The sequence below is a fragment of the Plectropomus leopardus genome, chromosome 4 (assembly GCF_026936395.1).
Source record: "Plectropomus leopardus strain MGB_pleo_1.0 chromosome 4, ASM2693639v1, whole genome shotgun sequence".
Classification (NCBI taxonomy): Eukaryota; Metazoa; Chordata; class Actinopteri; order Perciformes; family Serranidae; genus Plectropomus; species Plectropomus leopardus.
Genome location: NC_142179.1, coordinates 39,218,158 through 39,237,279, shown reverse-complemented (window position 1 = coordinate 39,237,279; position 19,122 = coordinate 39,218,158). Strand labels below are relative to the sequence as shown.

Sequence of the window (19,122 nt, the reverse complement as noted above, 5' to 3'; positions counted from 1 at the left end):
ACAAACCACTGTACCAATCAGCTGTGTGTTCATGTAGACACACCATGTAAGTTATCAGCTGTGCTCCCAAGATCACAGACTTAAGAGACGATTACTTAAAAGATGGATGAGTACTTGCTGTCTTTCTGTCATTTGTACTTTTTAAAAAACAAAACATGTTTTATATTGTAATATTTACTGGTAATGACACATAATATAGCCAACAGGAAGTAGGTCATTATGAGAAACTTTCAGCTCCGGTTTGCAGTTCAGGTTTGGGTCACTGATTAATGCACATGTGTACCTAGAACCATGATGTGCTCAGGTGAAGCGGGGTGGGTTGGCTCTAATAGTGGGCCAGGTTGAGTTGGGTTTAAAAAAAAAAAAAACCTGACCTGCACAACAATAGTAAGTATTGTAACAAAGTATTATTACTTTGTGACATTACACTACTGGTAACTAGCAACTAAAGCTATCAGGTAAAATGTAGTGGAGTAAAAGTATAAGAAAGAAAGATATAGATAAAGATATAAAAGTGGAAAAAAATAGAAATAGCTAAAAAAAAAAAATCTGTATGAAATACAGTACCTTAATAAATGGACTCAGTTACTTTGCACCACTACACTTAGTTTAGGCTATTTTATATGATAATCAGTGTGCACCTTGGTAAAAATGTGAAGCAAAAATCCTGAATTATTTTTTGATGAATTATTTTTGATTTTGGTTGATGAAAATGAGAAGTTGAAGTGAGTAGCAAAGTTTGAGCTGGTTTTAGTTCTAAGGCTTGTGAAATTAAATTGGGTAACCCATACTATATAATACCCAGCATGTCAATGTTGGGCTGCTGTGACTCAGACAGTAGTATGGGATGCTTTCTCATTGGAAAGGGTGGTGGTTTGATTCTGGACTCTTCCAGTCAACATGTTTAAGTATCCTTGGACATGATACTGAACTTAAATAGGGACATGTAAGCTTTTATATTTTTGTTATTCCAGCTAATTGTACAGCAGTTGCTATGTCTCTCAATCTGTATGGTTTATATAGTTATATAGTCTGTCTTGTGAGCCTGTTACTGATATCAGAATACAGACCACGATATCAGAATTCAGACCACGACCAACCCCCCCGCCCCACAATCTGAGTACATTTTGTTGTTCTCGTTGTTGTCAGCCTACATAATTTATTCGAGCTGAATGGTAATTTATTTTAGAACTATTAATTGTACATAGTTTTCATTGAAACGTGATGACTGTGAATTTGAGAGTATTTTCAGCAGTCAGGTAAAAGTCATGTGAAGATCAGCAAACTGTTGTTATGGTTGCAACCATGCAGCAGTACAAGGAGCAAAAATCAACAAGGATCTTCATAAATCGATTATCACGAACAAATCCATTAAATTCATGCCTGTTCTGTTCCAGGAGGCGTGAGGTATAGTTTGTGGGCGTGTCAATTCTCTGCTTCAGCCACAGCTCCACGGCTGCATCAAGATCCGCAGAGTTAGGGTAAAGACGCAATATTTATACAGTATAATCTCGGAAGTGTAGTATTTTCTGTTCAAAATAAAAATCAGGTGCGATGTTGGGTTTGCGGAGGATATTCTACAGATGTCGATGGACCATGTGGCCAGACAGCTTTCACGGTTGCTGCTTCCTGGAATAAATTTGTCATGCTTTTTTTCAATGCTTAAATGAGGGAAAAACATAAATTTATTTTGAAAATTTAAACGGAAATTGTACATGTGCGTATGACGCTTGACGCTGGGTTTGAGTGGTAGCCGTCCTTCCAAAGGAATGTCGTTGCTACATATCTGTAGGGAAAGAGGAGAGATAGATGTTTTCAGAAAAACATGTCGGGACTGCAATGTCTTATCATATTGAATAACCGTGAGTATTTGTAGCTGATACCAGCTGGAAGAAAACATCCGGTTTAGCCGTCTTTTAATGTCACTGAGCGCACCGAGGGAACAGCTAAGCTAATATCTGCTGGATAGCTACGTTAGCTCAAACAGAGTCAAGGGAAAACGCCAACGTTACCTCTCAGCAAAGGTAAGTTACAAAGCGGGTAGCCACATCATTGTTGACGTGTCCTTTAGGGTGTTTGGCTTCAATATTCTGTGCGTAATTGCTTCAGAACTTCGATAAAACCCTCTCTTAACAACCGAGCTAACAACCGAGACAGCTAATGCTAGGTGGATAACGTTAAGGGAAAATTCACTGCAGAAAGATACATCGAGTCACTGTGATGTCATTACACTTTTGCACAGCTCGACTTTGCATTTGAGCTCGGCTCTCCTTAAACTGAACAACAAAGTCACCCATTGCTCTGAGAACGTCAACTGGAGACCAGTCCGAGGCTGATGGTTAATAATGTAATAGCTCCTGGCTCACTGTCAGACAAGTATCCGCTGTAAGCCATATGCATTACAAATATTTGTCTTATCGTCGACTAATCGTTAAAGACAGGTGAGACATTATTTGTTATTGTAGATAACGAAATTGTGTTTGGTTACACACAGGCTGAAAGCTGCACACATTCGAAATAAAAACATTAGCTGAAAGTTAAATTTAATACATAAAGATAAGATAAATACAAGATAAAATTACAGATTTTGCCTCTAATACAATGAAACATTAACACAGATCAGTCTGACTTTTAATTTTGTGTGGCGTTGTACAAAATGTGCACAGACATGGAATATGTTATCATTTCAGTCTATTATTTTTTTGTGCTTCAGGAAACAATGGCACAACTTAGGAAGCTGGTGAGAACTGTTCTTATTATGCAGCCGATGGATCGTTTTTTCTACCAGGTGGTTTAAACAGTGTAGAGGTTTATTGAAATACATCCACAAACTGAACAGCAGGATAAACAACTGTCTTGTTTTTTTGTGTTATAATTACTTTGCATAGTTATTTTACAGAAAAGTGGATGCTTAGCTCTGTGACTTGTTATTGTTGGCAAAACATAAGGGACACATCTGATCAGGTCTTAGTGATGTTGCCTCCCTCTTAGAAAAACTGTTTTCTGTGTGTCATGATATTTATCAACTTAATTACATGAAAATTACCTTATATTTCCTTTAAAAGGATACTCTGCCACTTTACAACCAGCTTTGTATCAAAACAGCGTGGGTAGTGTGTTTGGATAAACTGTGGCAATCTTTCCTCCATCATTCGTCATTGGCTGTGTTTTTCTGGTTCTCAAGGCTGTTGTTTGAACTACAGCCTATACTTCCACATTTTCGTATTGCACACCAACCCTGCCAACAACATGTGCTCAAAGATTATAGAGCTGATCATGCCCCATTTCCCTATAATGGGGAAAGTTTGTGAACAGGAAGTGGGTGCCATACTGCTTCCTGTTCAGTGAAAACAGAGGCTGAAGAAGCAGAGATCAAACTAAAACTGTGTAGCGCTGATCAAATAGAAACCAAGACTCTGGTACTGAATTGCATATTTCTTGCCTCAAATGTTTTCAGAAACATGTTTTAGTTTACCGTTTAAGTGGAACACAAGATCGGGCCGATTGCCATTGTTTTGAATGGACCAGTCTGCATTATGTCATGTGCGCTGCATCTCGGTAGGTGTAGGTTTTCTACCTCTTGAGCAAAAGTGTCCTTTTTCTCTGTTTTTTCTGGTCATGTTGCACCAATTTCAAAAGTATTTGCATCTTTCTACTGCAGACATGGCCTATTTTAATGCGAGGACCTTCTTTATATGAATGCAAGTGACCAGATCTGGATGCACATTTCTAGCATACCTTGTAAAAAAGACATGGTTTTGTATGGTCTTTTGTGTTTGACAATCTGCCTTTTATCCTTTAACTGATTTGTTCCTCTGTGTTTTTCACAGATGATGCTCAAAACCACATAGTATTTACCTCCACCTCTGACTGACAACCAAGAACATCTAGTCAGATTTTAGAGAACCACTGTGGAATTTAGAGTCAGTATTTATTAATTTGGCATCTTATTTGCTTCTGAGCATGGACTCTTAACTTCCTCAGCAATCAGGACTCACTGTTACACTTTTTCTTCAGTTGTGTGACAAATTGTTCGGGTAGTTGCACTGTACTACAGTGTGTTACTGTAAAAGCTTGTCAAGCCTCATCAAGATGTTTTCAGCACTTAAGAAGTTGGTAGGATCCGAGTCAGTCCAGCTCAGGGACAAGAACATTCCAGCTGGCCTGCAGTCAATGAACCAAAGTTTGCAGAGACGTTTTGCCAAAGGGGTCCAGTATAATAGTGAGTATGGCTGCCAAAGAGGAGAACAGGCTTATGTAGTCAAAAATGCCCATCCCATTTATAGTAGATTAAGTTGTGTTTTATTTGTAAAATCGACAGACTGTTTTCTGACAAACCCCATGTACAATCTTTTTTCCACTCTAGTGAAAATCGTCATCCGCGGAGACAGAAACACAGGAAAGAGTACGTTATGGCATAGATTGCAGGGCAAGAAGTTTGTGGAGGAGTACCTCCCCACTCAGGAGATCCAAGCCACAAGTATCCATTGGAATTACAAAAGTAAGTCATTGCAACTCAGGTTATCTTTGAATATGACAACTGACTTTATTTTGTTACCAATCCTTTGGTTATGTTTCTGTTTTGGTGAATCTTTGACATTTGCTGTTTGTGCCTTGGTGATCTATTTCAGTGGCTCCATATCAAGGTAAAAAGGAGTGCATTTCGATTTAGCTTCAGCTGTCCTGTATTTGTCTTAGTCTCTCCATACCAAGCAAATCTTTTCCCACCAATACTTCCTCTAGTGTTTTTAGTAATTTGATCCATATTGGAGTTACTCAACAGGCTGCACATTTGAACTGCTCTCCTCTGTGGCCCCAAGAACATGAATAATGAAAACTGCTTCTCTGTGTCTCTCAGCTACTGATGATGTGGTCAAGGTAGAGGTGTGGGATGTGGTAGACAAAGGTGAGTGTTGACACATGCCAGTTAAACAACCAGACTCTCCACTGCTGTCAACCTGCTGTAGTATTTCAAGACATCAAATAGATGCATGGTTGCTTGTTTGTTTTTCTGTCCTCAGTGTTGATGTTGTCTTTTTTGCACCTCTCTTGCACTCATCTCAGGCCAAAAATATCCTCTTCCTGAAGGTGTAGGTGAGCGCCAATGTAGTGTGTGGAAAGTTGAACTTGCCTGTGTGCTGTGGGTTTGTCCTGCCCTGTTCCACTTTTATCTGAATGTCAATATTCTCAAGGTTTGGCTTCTCCTAGGTCTTCTGTGTGGCTACATATCTGAGTTTGGCTGAGTTTCCTGCTGTGTATAGCTAGAGCCTGAGCGTTTGCACTGTGTGAGCTATGACTTCATGCCAGCAGTGTTTATTTCAGAGATAATGTGTCTTTAAATTAGGCTACAAGATGCTTTTCCAGAAGAAAGGATGCTGTGCTGCTGCTCTGCTTGTTTTACTCACCATAATATAACATAAGGCAACAAACTAAGCTGTCAATGGAAATGTCTTTTTCTTTTCAGCTCATCTTACTTGACACTTTTGACCTCTTGTTCTTTCAGGCAAAGGCAAAAGGCGCGGCGATAATTTAAAGCTGGAGAATGAGCCCCAAGAGGTGATTATCACATGACTGTCATATGTTTAGGAAATAGGCTCATTTGTAGTATGTGGGTCAGTGATTGAGTATGCCAGAGCAAGAGGTGTTATAGTCTGTAAATGATCCAAAATGTAATATTAGGGTTCTTTCCTATATCATGTGATAAAGTGTATAATTTTGTCTGTGTGTATGTGTGTGTTGTAGTCAGATGAGGTGGCCCTGGATGCAGAGTTCCTGGATGTGTACAAGAACTGTAATGGAGTCATCATGATGTTTGACATTACAAAGCAGTGGTAAGAGTTGTCTGTTTGACTTGTTGTCCTGATGCTGTCTCATCAGTGAGCTCTAATGCTACAATATGCATGGACAGATTAGGTTTCAGCTGAGCCCCTCTACTGGTGAAATTTAGCATGGTTATTTGGGGCACCATGTCTGAGGGATTACCTAGAGATTCTTTTAGTTTTTAGACACTAGCATGTATATTCTGGTAATTGTTAAGTGAGGTGGATAGTTGCAGAGGATAAATGTCATTGCCATGCTATTGAGAAAAAAAAAAGATAAATACATCTTAAATCTTATATGTTGGCGTTAGTATGTTCTGCTTCTGTTTCACAGTGCTTTTCCAGGTTATTATGAGTAGTTTGTTGGTCTATAATAATTTGTTTGTGATAATAAAAAATTGTCACAATCTATGTAATGTCACAAAAAGTGCATAGAAAGGTCATTGAACCCAACACCTCGGAAGTTTGAGTTGGTCCGCTTAGTCCCTCTCTTTGTCACTCATCCCAAGAGTAGCCCTTTCTTCCTTGCAGCACAGAACAGGCCAATTTTAACATCTTCCATAGTGAGGACACTTGGGCTATCATTTCAGACACACAGCAACATTTAAGTACAACACCGAATGCAGATTATTTAATTGACAAGCCCTAACTGTCTTGAGTTTTTTTAACTTTATAAACTGTAAAGTGTCACAACCGCTGTCATGCAGTTGGAGGCACACCGGGCTCCTGCACGGTGTCTTTCTCACCTGACACTGAAAGTGTCTGGGTCAGAAAATGGTATTCGGGACAGCCCTAAAGATGGACCAATATGTATTTGAATGTTTGCTGTTCCATGATGTACTGACATGTTCCTCTCCTTGTAGTAACAGTATTGGTATCACTGTCTGAGTGTATTCATGCCAGTTTCTCAGGCATACATTATAAAGATTTTCTATTTCACCACATACAGAAAATATTTGCTGCTTTGACACCTAAAGGATGAGGTTGTGCCATTCTATATTTTTCTTTTCAATAGATTCCCTGTTCAACCAACAATGAATGTATTTACTAACGAGTACTGTGTGTGTTTGTACAGCCTGATAGATCTTCTTCCTGAGTACTATAGAGCTCCACTGATGTCAAAAACACACCAGAGAGCCAATACAAAGCTGAATTATTATGTTAGTCCCACTAAAACTGGACTTTTAAAATACACGTAGACATGTTAGTCCAACTGAAATCGTATTAAATTGAATTCCTTGATGTCAAACTAGTACATCTGGATAACCGGACCTGAACTTGCCTAGGCTTTGTGCGATGCTCCATAGTCCCTGTGCAAGGCTTTGACCAGGAAGTCACACAGCATAAATTTGTAGAAGAAAGCTGTGAAAAACAAAAAAAAAGGAAGAATGAAAGAAAACTATATTGTAGAGTATGTACAAAATGTACAGCGCCGAAAAGTTATCTTTTTTTTTTCTTTTTGTTATTCTTCTCATTGGCTCTGTTTGTTTCATGCTTATGTATGATAAAATAATAATTTTTCAATGTGATTATTTGCAATTTGTTTATCTGGAAAATTAATGTAACACTTGAAAAGTAGTTCAATAAGGATGAAAACCAAAAGACAACAGTGTGTGGTTACCTGTTGTAGTTTGGCTTTTTTTTTTTTTTTGATTCAATTCAAGTTTAACAAGCATAAAAGAGGCTATTGTTTATCAAAAAACTTAAAAAGTCCACAACAGCATTATACGAATAATTGAAAAACATGCTGTGCTACGACAATTTTTTTCTGACCGAAATATTCATTACTAGCTAATGTAAACATATTCTAATGTAACAAATTTTTGCTTTTACTGTAGTATTGTATGTAGTTTATCCCTGTAATGTTGCAGTGGTGAAGGGATGAGGTATTTTTGTAAGCCAACCAGGAAGTTGGCTTCGCACTGATTCCCTCGTTAAAAACCTTGTGGGATTTTTGAATGGGATTTGCGATTATTGCCAAAAAATAAGCTCTCTGATGAACACATCTTTTGTTTAGCATGATAATCCTCACAGATAAACACAATTTTTGTTTTCTGTAAAAACACGTTGAAACACAATTGAAAAATATTATAAACAGATAAATCTACAATTTCGAGCGTGACTCTGTAAAGCTGTAAAGGCGGACAAGTGGGTTTAATGAGTTTCTGTGTCTGCTGTGATGACGTCTAACGTCTCCGACAAACACTGCAGTCCCATTTAGCCACTTGTTAGCAACTGCCTTTTTTAAGACGAGTAAAACCTTAAAAGTTCAAAAATTGGGTTTAAGCGGATGTATTTATGTTGCAGAACAAAACTTCTAAATATCTTTAGCCTGTGTTAACCACAGACCATATTTAAGGCAATTTCCGAAAACCCATTCAAAAAACTCATGGACTTTAAGACGAGGGAACCGGACCTGCTAAAAGGCTACTTGGATTTCATTTGCACATGCATGGATCTCGTTTGCTGGCATGCATGCAGACATGCTTACTTGTTTAGTTCAGTGTCATTATTGATAGTGATATGCCTTCATAGCTCTACGTCTGAGCCACAGCCGCCCACAACACATGTGACGTAATAGGTCAACCAGAAGAAAGTCCAATTGCAACTAGCTGAAAGGGGGCAAATCTCCACCTACTGTGGCAGAGTTGTACATACTTCTGTTAATAAATCGATTCTCCCTCTGTGCTTTTATACTGGGACAGTAACTGACATAACCGTAACTCCACTTAACTGTGCTTGTAAACATACTGATTGTGTTACTGGGTGACATTTTCTTTCACTACCATGAACACATCACTGTAGTTTTTTATGGCTCAATCCCACATCATCCTCCTGACTTTAAAGCTTCATTCCCACTTCACAAAAAAAATGCTAACATAGAGGGGACAAACCAAACGCTGGCTCAAGATAGGTTGTTGTGATGTTATCATAGCTGGTAATCAAGTACACTAATAAGGAGAATGCTTTAAATCCCACAATTTCTACCTCCACTGAACTGAGCCCTCACTAATTAATTTTTATGTTTTCCTCACTCACCCACAGATTGTTTCTTGTTTGTTTCTTTTTTGTCAATGTCAGGACTTTTAACTACATCCTGAAGGAACTGCCCAAAGTACCCACCCATGTGCCGGTGTGTGTGTTGGGAAACCACAGGGACATGGGCGAGCATCGAGTCATCCTTCCTGATGATATAAGAGACCTTATTGCTGGACTTAACAGGTAGAGATCAATTGTTTGCTTAAGGGTAGCGATAGGACGACAAAGCCTTATGAAACTTTTGGGCTGCAAACACAGTGATACCCAGAGGCTTGTAAAACTTACTTTAGCCCTTCAAGACAGGCCTAGATACTTCAACACCTCTGTCTGGATGATTTTAGTGTGGTGATAAAATAATGATCAGCGAACCTGTGTGTTGTTATTATGTCTGTAATCATTTTGTTTTTGTTTCTCAATAAAAGTAGATGGCACTGCACAATATCTTACAGTAAAATAATTAATCAATGCATTGTCTAAAAAGCCTTCAGGTAAATAGAAAATATAAGTGTACAACCACAATTCAAAAACTGGTGGTACGCTGTAAATTGCAAATAAAAACAGAATGCAACGATTTGTAAATCCTTTGTGATCTATATTCATTTGAATACGGTCCAAAGACAATATTTATTTAATGTTCTATCTGATAAATGTTTTTTTTTTTTTTCTTAATATCCATTTATTTAACAAAAAATAAATTTAACACATTATAAACAAAATTGTCACAGGAGCATGTTTACCACTGTGTAAGGGTTTGGAAAGTGAGGACGCTGAAACTTTTGAAAGTGAAATTCTTTCCCATTTAGCTCTGCTATACTGTCATCTACCTGCTCAGGTGTACAGTCCTCTACCTGCTGAGCAGCAGACAGACACAGAAACAATCTGATAATCAGATATTTCCCTCAGCAGTTGGTGGAGCACAAAAACTAAGCTGAAAGACAGATTATTGGGATTTTAGGACATTTTATTTGTCTGTTGGATGTGTTCACTGACACATTTGCCAACTTATTAAATTGATATTATGCAAGATGTTGGTCGGATGGTTTTAAAGATTTTCTGCTCCCCCTCAGCAGCTGAAAACAATGTACATAGCTCTAATATGTTTGTAATGTTATCTGTGACAAATATACTGTTAGAAATGTCCATGATAACTAACCAGTAATACTTGTATTTTACAGACCAATGGGAGCTTCTTACATCCACTATGCAGAGTCCTCAATGAAGAATGGCTTTGGCTTAAAATACCTGCACAGGTTTTTCAACATCCCTTTCCTGCAGTTACAGGTTTTTATTTACTTCTCATTTGTCATCATTAGTATCATAATTAAATCTTTTATTAGTTAGTATTAGGATTATAGGATTAGGATTAGGATTATTAGTTCTTTATTTTTTTTTATCAAAGTTTTCTTTTAATATGTTTTGACTTATAGTAGAAAATAAGATTTCTTTACTGTCTTGTCTGTGTAAAATTGTTCCTTAATATGCTTGCGTGCATTGTAGATATGATGGCTCGATCTGAGATTCTGTCCAATCATTCATGCAGAGTGTGTGTGTGTGTGTGTGTGTGTGTGTGTGTGTGTGTGTGTGTGTGTGTGTGTGTGTGTGTGTGTGTGTGTGCATATGCGTGTGCACAGAGGGAGACCCTGCTGAGGCAGCTAGAGACAAACCAGCTGGACATGGATGCCACCCTGGAGGAGCTCTCTGTCCAGCAGGAGACTGAAGATCAAAACTATGAGATGTACTGACAAAAGCTATTTTATAATATCTGTAGCTAGAGGCATTATGTTTTCAGGTTGTATATCCATCCATCCACATGTCCCATTCTTGTGAACACGGTATCTCAAAAACGTCTCGAAGGGATGTTTTCGAATTTGGCACATGTCCACATGGATTCAAGGATGAACTGATACGATTCATCTGGTTACAAGTCTAAGGTTAAGGTCATTATGACCTTGTTTGTCTCATTCTTGTGTGCATGATATCTCAAAAACACCATTTGGGAATTTTTCAAATTTGACGTTTTGCACTTGGACTTTGATGTGCAGTTAAATTAAATAGTTCTTGGTGATCAAGTGGGTGTGACCCTGCATCTGTCTCACGGATCAGGAACATGACATTTTGAGAAAACCTTGAGGGAATTTCTTCAGATTTGACACAAATGTTTACGTGAACTCCATGAGGAAATGATTTTGGTCCTCATCTCATTCTTGTGAATGTGATACCTCAAGAACACTTTGAGGGGAATTTATTTAAATTTTGCATAAATTAATTATGCTAATTAATTAATTAATATGCTATTTATGACAAAATTTTACACAAATGTCTAATAGGATAAAAGGATGAATTGCTGACTTTTCATATCCCAAAGGTCAACTTGACTGTTACATAATGTTCTTTTATCTCAGGGACAGAAGAAGAGTCACATACTGAATTGGTGACATTAATCTTGAAACTGCTGATTGTAGAGATTTTCTGTGCTTGGTGGAAGATTTACTGACGTGAATGTAAACCTAAGTGCAATTTGACTGGTGTGTGGAGGGATACAACCGCATGTTGGTAATTCTAGTCCTCTATAGGTCTCTGTGGAAGTTTTCAGCAGAGAGTATTCTATGTGCACCTGACAGTTTGGGGAGCAGTGGAAACAAGTTTTTTTTGCACATGTCCACTCAGGGGCAAAGTTGTGCCCCTCTCTACCACTATGTTCTTAGCCTCAGATATTATTGCAGGTGAATGATAGTTTTTTAACCAGCTCTTTTGTGATTTCTGTAGTTTTCTTGAGAACTTGGAGTCTCGCAGTAAGGGCTATGGCTCTTCGTGCCCAGCTAATGGTCAGAGTCCCTCCTCGGGTTCCCAGTCCCCCATCATTCCACCCAGTGGGGCCTCTACAGGCAGCTCTAGCCCCAGCACCCCTCAGCCTCCCGTTTCTTCCCAGGCGCTCCCACAGTCACCGTCTGTGTTGGCCTCCTCCCCTCTACCTCCGTCGACAACAGTTAGCGGAGCAGCTTCACCTGCTGTTGAGTTGAAGCCATCAGCCCAGTCACCCGAACACCTTCAGGCCTCAGCTGCATCAGGAGTGTCTGCCCCCCAGAAACGTGGCTTCATCTCCCGCTGGTTTGGTTCATCCCCTGCTGCCGAGGCTCCTGCTTCTGCACCAGGTGAGTCTCTTCTAAACAATTCTCAAGTAGTAAAATATTCCACACCAGTCCACATGTTGTCTCCTCTGCAGTTATGCGAACATTGTCCTCAACCAATGATGATACTCGCATCTTCCAGTCCCACTAGTCCACGCAGGAGTTGCTATTGCACTCTGACACTGTAGCTTACACTATGCTACAAATCTATAGCAAGCATATTAGGAAGGTATCTGCAGAGTGTTTATACCTGTTAATTCATTATTACCATGCTGATTATTTAGTACAGTTGAAGTTTAAAGTACTTACTTATTTGCTTAATTGTTTCATCATGCACCAGAGATAGAACAGCAACACTGTGCTCTGCATATTCACCCAATGAAAAACAGAGGGATATTGGGAATTATCCCGGGTTCTGTGTGGCCACCAGCTAGTGACAACTGTGGGTCACACAGGCCAGGAGCCAGTCATCAGCAGTCATTCATTCAGCGTGTGCCACACACATTATTGTGGGAGTTTGTGAGTGAAAGCATAAAACTGCATACAGCTCCTGTCTGTCCTGTCTGTTTATTGAGTGGGCTCTCAATGGTGTACTCAACAGCACTAAGTTCTAGACAGCCAAGCTGTTCCTTCCACGTCTGATGCCTGACATCCCAATGTAGTGTTCAGGAAGGCAGATTTGCCTCAACCTAGCTAGAGATAAAAACAGGGTTCATACGGTCATAAAAAACTTGGAAAAGTCATGAAATTTGAAAACAGCAATTTCCAGACCTGGACATTTTTTGGAAAAATAAATATACCCAGAAAGTTTTGGAAATGTCAAGGCCACTGTGACCTCACAAACCATATTTTTGGCCATTACTCAAGAATTATGTCAACATTTCAACCAAATGTCTGGCCATTACCCACCATCAAATCTCAGATACAGAAGGAGAGACATTCAGTTAGATACTGAATTTCTAAATGTTAACTTGAGTGGTGCACCAAGGCAAACAACGATGTGACAGTAATATTAGTCTTCATATTGCTAACTCCCACATGACTCTCAGCTAAGATCTTGTTGCCATTTAGAGAAGCTATTGATGCTTGATTGACTGTGACACACATGTTGTATTGTCATTAATGGAATCAAATGCAGCCTTTTTGGCATTATTTCCTCTAAGCAGTGTGGGGGTTAGCCACAATAGCAACAGTTTATCTGACCAAATTGTTTCACTGTAAATATTAAAACAGTATTTTTTTAGATCACATTTTGAATGGCTTATTGAATGGCTTATTCAGCCATAACTTAAACTCAACGAGTCCTTATTAAAAGATGCAGCCTAACTTATCTAAGGACTGGCTGGTGTTTGAATGCCATGTGCCACTGTACACCCATGACTGCACTCCCAGACATCAGGAGAACTCTATTGTGAAGTATGCGGACAACACCATCATCATTGGCCGTATTATCGTATAAACAATGATGGAAGTTCATACAGGGAGGAAATCAACAATCTTGCAGAGTGATGCACAGAGAACAACCTTCTGCTCAACGTCAGTAAAACCAAGGAGCTGATTGTTGATTTTAGAAAGAAGGAGGCAAGGACACACACTCCTGTCTACATCAGTGGAGCTGAGGTAGAGCAGGTGAACAGCTATAGGTTCCTTGGAATTACTATCACTGAGAACCTGTCTTCGTCATCACACATCACCACCCAGGTTAAAAAAGCACAAAAAAGGCTCTACTTCCTATGGAAACTTAGGAAGGCTAATTTCTAGATCCTGGTTAACTTCTACAGAGGAGCAATAGAAAGCATACTAACTGGAAACATCACCAGCTGGCATGGTTCGTGCATGGCCCAGGACAGGAAGGCTCTACAGCAGGTGATTAAAACTGCCCAGAACATCACTGGTTCCCATCTCCAGGGCATCAGTGACCTCGGTGAAGTGAGGTGTCTGCACAGATCCCAAAGGATACAGCAGCCACCCCAGCCACAGCCTGTTCATACTGCTGCCATTAGGAAAAAGATACAGAAGTATCCTCTGCAGAACCACCAGACTACAGAGCAGCTTTTCCCCAGGCTGTGAGAATCTTGAACCCCTTCTTCAAATCCAAAATATGTAGTAGGATGTAAGGACAGATTTTAAATTCATTTGGACTAATAAGTCTATCTTGTACCTTGTATTCCATTGTGTAATTAAATGGGCAATCCACAACATAAAGTAAAGTCATTTCATAGTTGTCACATAAATGGTGTTTTCCTCAGATGAGCCACCTGCACCAGTGTGTCCAGCTAAGGTTCAGAGTGTGGATGATTTTGTGCCAGATGAGAGACTGGATAAAAGCTTCCTGGAGGACAGCCTGCCCTCCAAGACCAAGGTGCCTCAGCCTGCACTGGCTTTGGACAGCGACAGGTGAGATCTTTAACACTGCTTTTCTTCCATTTTGAATTAGCTTGTTTGTGAGTTAGTTTGTTGTCGTTTGGGACTAAGTTAGTATTTGTCGATCATGTTTGACTCTTTTTTTTTTTTTTTTTAAGAATAAAATGTGTTTACTCATAACTTTTATGATGTCATATGATATACAAGTTATGTTTATTAGCATTTTAAAAGGTGTATATTTACATTCCGTGTCACTGAGGCGCTGATTTCAACCACCCCAGCTGTGTAAAGTTTCTTTGTCTGTCTCAGTGATGGTGAAGACAGAGGAAACCCCATGGTGTCTGGTGTCCAGGATGAACTGGATCCTGACGATACTGAGCCCAGCTTGCCCCAACCTAAGACCCTGCCTCTCAGTAAAGATGTCACTTTGACCAGTGATGAGGATGACGGATTACCAGCAGCACCTACCATCAGGCAGGACCAAGACTGGGACAGTGAACCTGAGCTGAAAGCGTAAGTCTTCTTTTACAATGACATGAATATTCAGTATGTTGTGGTATTAAAAGAAAAGAAATGTGGGTGATGACGAGCAGGTCTGTCATCAGGAGCTAAAGTAAAAAAAGGCATTTTATATGAATAACCACAAATATTGATATTGATATTGATATTGATGTTGCTGTTTTCAGTAGGCCAGCTTGTTTCTTTGGGCACCTGAACACCATTGCATAAGATTCACCCAGTCCAGTTGGAACAAGGACGATCTGATTCAAACATAACAACCCCTCAGATCTGCACAGTGCAATCAATACACTGCATGCAGCCCTTTATTGAAACAAGACTTTACCCATTTTAAAAAGAAATATGTGTGGTAAGGTTGCAGCGATTGAACAAAATTGCAACACCATGCAGAATTCACTGGGATTTGCTGAATTTGTTTTAATTGTTACAACAGCAACATTGCAACATCCTGGAGGGACTGATAAGTAGCCAGAACCACAGGTTGTGCTCTTTTCAAACTGTCTGATGCACAACAGCAGACTCACATTTCCCTCTTTTTGTCATTTTACAATTCAAATATATGGGTTTGTCAGTTTTATTTTAAATGACAGCAACCATTTTCACTTCTGTCTTGTTTACATCAACAAGAAAATATATTGGCAAACATTTGCTACATTCCCATTAAGGTCTATTGTGTATGTTTTAAAGGGGGTATTCACATGTCTTATAAATGATGAGTCAGTGAATGCAGTGATGACTTGAATAATTGAATAACTGAATCCATGAAAGCAGCTGTACAAATGAGTGCATGAAAACCAGTGAGGAACCAAATCAAATACATCTTAGCTTGATTATATGCATTCCATTATTTGAAAGATGACAAAGAGGATGACAACTTTAAGGTTAAAGAAAAGGTCATGTCAAGCATCATTCATCAGCGAAGACGGAACGCTTAACTTCTATTAGTGAAAATTTAATAATTTAATTATTAATTATTGAAAATTTAAAGAGTTAAATTCAGAGGCAATAAATCAGATACATAATCTCAATGTAGAAAAATTCAATGGCTTTATCAATTCAAAATCGGATGAGACAGATTTACTTCCATACCTCTGAAGATAATTCAGCTCAGTAAAAACAATAAAAACCTACTGAACAATGAATACTGGAGGAAATCTAAGTGGGAGAAGTTTCAGATGGTTACAGTCTGCAATAACAACACCGCTAGATGCCCCCAATGCCCCCTAAATCATACACACTGAACCTTAAAATAGTGCCCTATACACATGTTCAATAACTTATTCCATTTGAAGTCATCTGTGCGATTGCCTTCTTTGTATTTCCCTCTTTGGGAGAGACTCCCAATTGCATTTTACTGTAACCGTTATTACAACGCTACAAATAATTTAGATGTAGCCATGGAGAACATTTGAGGTGGATGTAAATACATTCAGTTATGAATCATGTAAAATACTATTGTTTTTTAAGGTAAACAAATATTCCATGTCACTCTGTGTCAGGCCTGTGATCCACATCACAAAACCAAAGGTGGCATGTAAAGCTCCAGAGCCCAGAGGACCTATCTCCCTCACTTTAACTCCAGCAGCAGAGCAGCTGCCAAGACACCAGACCAAGAAGAAGGGAAGCCCACCCAAAGCTGACGACTCTGATACAGACCCTGAGGCTCCTGTAGCCCAACAAATGCTCTCGTTTGTCATGGATGACCCTGACTTTGAGTCTGAAGCATCGGACACACCAAAAATAACCAAGGTAAAGAAGAAAATATTTATCATCACCTTTTACTCTGAGGTTAACTCAGTTCGCAGGCTGAGTTTTTGACGTAATGGATTTGAGTTCTGTTGTCGGTCATTCAGCATGATACATATAGGGGATGTAAATCACCAGTTTCATCACAATACCATATTATATTAGTATTATTATATTATTATTATTATTATCTTGGACAACGATGTGATATTTGCAGATATGACAAAGTCTGCCACGATACAATTTACATGCGATTCGATTCAATTCAGGGGCCTGCAATTGATGTGAAACAATGTCATATGTCCATTTAACACAATCCTTGACAGAAGAAGTCAAGTCAAGTCAATTTTATTTATAGAGCCCATTATCACAAAACATGGTTTGCCTCAGAAGGCTATACAGCGTACGACATCCCTCTGCCCTTAGACCCTCACATCACCCGAGGGAAAACTCCCGAAAAAGAACCCCTGTAACGTGGGGGAAAAAAAAGATAGAGAAACCTCAGGAAGAGCGGCAGAGGATGATGAAGGATCCCTCCTCCAGGACGGACAGACGTGCAATAGATGTCGTAAATAACAAATGAAATACAATCATTGCAAAAAGGAAAGAGAAAGAGGGGGAGAGAGGCACAGCAATAATGGAAAAATATGCATGTCATATTACAATAACAATAGATGTGAAGTTATTAAATGCACTCTGATGATGATTTTGTGGTTGTTGATAAGAGTCTCATGCATATATTGATAGTGGAGGTGTCCAAAAGCATGATCATGGCATCTGTGCAACCAGGACCAAGACCACAATCAGGGCGAGCAGGGGGTACAGTATCAGTGCAGCCACAGCACGAGCACAACTAAAGGCAGGGTCACAGCACCAGCATAGCTATCACCATGATCAGGCACAGCCAAGGTTGCGGCGAGGATCCGGGAAAACAAGGAAACAAGGGAGCAGGAAATCTCCAGAGAGTCAACGGGATTAGCGTAGTGCAGTTCAACAGACCCAGGCTCTGTAATCGCGAGCCCCAGGCAGTGGCAGAACCACATGGCTATCACAGACACAAGGCTAAGCTAAGCAATAAGCGTAATGCAGTAAACAGACATGAGCGATTTTCAGATGGCGGGAGTAAGAGAATGAAAAGGAGCTCAGCGTATCATAGAAAGTCCCCTGGCAGATTAAACCTATGTCAGCCTAACTAGGGGTTGGCCCAGGCAACCGTAGCCAGCCCTAATTATAAGCTTTATCAAAGAGGAAGGTCTTAAGTCTACCCTTAAATGTTGAAACGGTGTCTGCCTCCCTGACCGAAACTGGAAGATGGTTCCATAATAGGGGAGCGTGGTAGCTGAAGGCTCTGGTTCCTATCCTACTTTAGGAGACTTTGGGAACCACAAGTAATCCTGCATTTTCAGAGTGCAGTGATCTTGAGGGTTGGTAGGGAACTATGAGCTGCGACAGATAGGATGGAGCCTGACCATTTAGAGCTTTGTAAGTAAGGAGGAGGATTTTAAATTCAATCCTGGATTTCACAGGGAGCCAGTGCAAAGAAGCTAAAACAGGAGAAATATGGTCCCTTTTCTTGGTTCCCGTTAGAACACATGCAGCAGTGTTCTGCACCAGTTGGAGAGTACAAAGAGATTTGTTGGGGCAACCAAATAATAGGGAGTTACAGTAATCCAGCCTAGAGGTGACAAATTCGTGTACTAATTTTTCAGCATCTGTTTGGGAGAGGATATGTCTAATTTTTGCGATGTTATGCAAGTGAAAGAAAGCCATCCTTGAAGTTTGTTTTATATGGGAGGCAGAAGATAAATCTTGATCGAATAAAACTCCGAGGTTGTGTTTACAGTTTTGCTAGAGCCAAGGTAATGCCATCTAGAGAAATTACATCCTTAGAAAGGGAGTTTCTGAGATGTTTGGGGCCAAGAACAATAACTTCAGTTTTGTCTGAAATCAACATTAAGAAATCATGGCTTATCTAGGCTTTTATGTCCTTAAGACATGTTTGAAGTCTAGATAGCTGATCAGTTTCATCTGGTTTTACAAATAGATATATTTGCATATCGTCAACATAACAATGGAAATTTATAGTGTTTTCTAATTATGTTGCCTAGAGGAAGCATATATAGAGTAAAAAGGATTGGTCCAAGCACAGAACCTTGTGGCACTCCAAAGCTGCCCTTAGTATGCACAGAGGATTGATTATTGATGTGATCAACAGAAGCTGTTAACCCTTTCCTTTTTGCTTTTGACTGCTACTCCACAAGAATACAAACTTTTAAAGTATCTCAAGAACTGATTCATTAGCGAACGTCACCATGTTCACCCTCAACATTGAGCGCTAACCCCAACAACCAAACTTTCTGTACCTTCACCATAAAAGTCCCGACTTTCTCCCAATACACAGTAACACATATGTGTCCCCACAGGCTGAGAACTGATTACATTACAGTGCAAGAATAATAGTACCTGTAATTTAACAAACTCACTCTCTCCTAGCACTCAACTGGAGC

At 39.5% G+C, this 19,122-nt stretch overlaps 1 protein-coding gene across 5 annotated transcripts in view; it reads left to right on the top strand.

Moving 5' to 3' along the window:
• The first annotated feature begins 1,695 nt into the window (after positions 1 to 1,695).
• The window catches only part of LOC121944887 (rab-like protein 6), a 28,862-nt gene continuing 11,435 nt past the window's right edge, over positions 1,696 to 19,122 (top strand). Inside the window, exons 1-14 of one of the 5 annotated variants that reach the window (XM_042488829.2) lie at positions 1,696 to 2,024; positions 3,831 to 4,222; positions 4,367 to 4,501; positions 4,859 to 4,906; positions 5,065 to 5,094; positions 5,504 to 5,556; positions 5,743 to 5,831; positions 8,901 to 9,041; positions 10,034 to 10,139; positions 10,490 to 10,593; positions 11,625 to 12,010; positions 14,236 to 14,383; positions 14,660 to 14,863; positions 16,369 to 16,618. In XM_042488829.2, the coding sequence (XP_042344763.1) occupies positions 4,093 to 4,222; positions 4,367 to 4,501; positions 4,859 to 4,906; positions 5,065 to 5,094; positions 5,504 to 5,556; positions 5,743 to 5,831; positions 8,901 to 9,041; positions 10,034 to 10,139; positions 10,490 to 10,593; positions 11,625 to 12,010; positions 14,236 to 14,383; positions 14,660 to 14,863; positions 16,369 to 16,618 (1,824 nt within the window). In that variant the 5' untranslated portion in view covers positions 1,696 to 2,024; positions 3,831 to 4,092. Of the gene's footprint in view, positions 4,223 to 4,366; positions 4,502 to 4,858; positions 4,907 to 5,064; positions 5,095 to 5,503; positions 5,557 to 5,742; positions 5,832 to 8,900; positions 9,042 to 10,033; positions 10,140 to 10,489; positions 10,594 to 11,624; positions 12,011 to 14,235; positions 14,384 to 14,659; positions 14,864 to 16,368; positions 16,619 to 19,122 lie in introns of all 5 variants that reach the window. The other 4 variants (XM_088077251.1, XM_088077252.1, XM_088077254.1 and 1 more) reach the window with 4 other exon arrangements.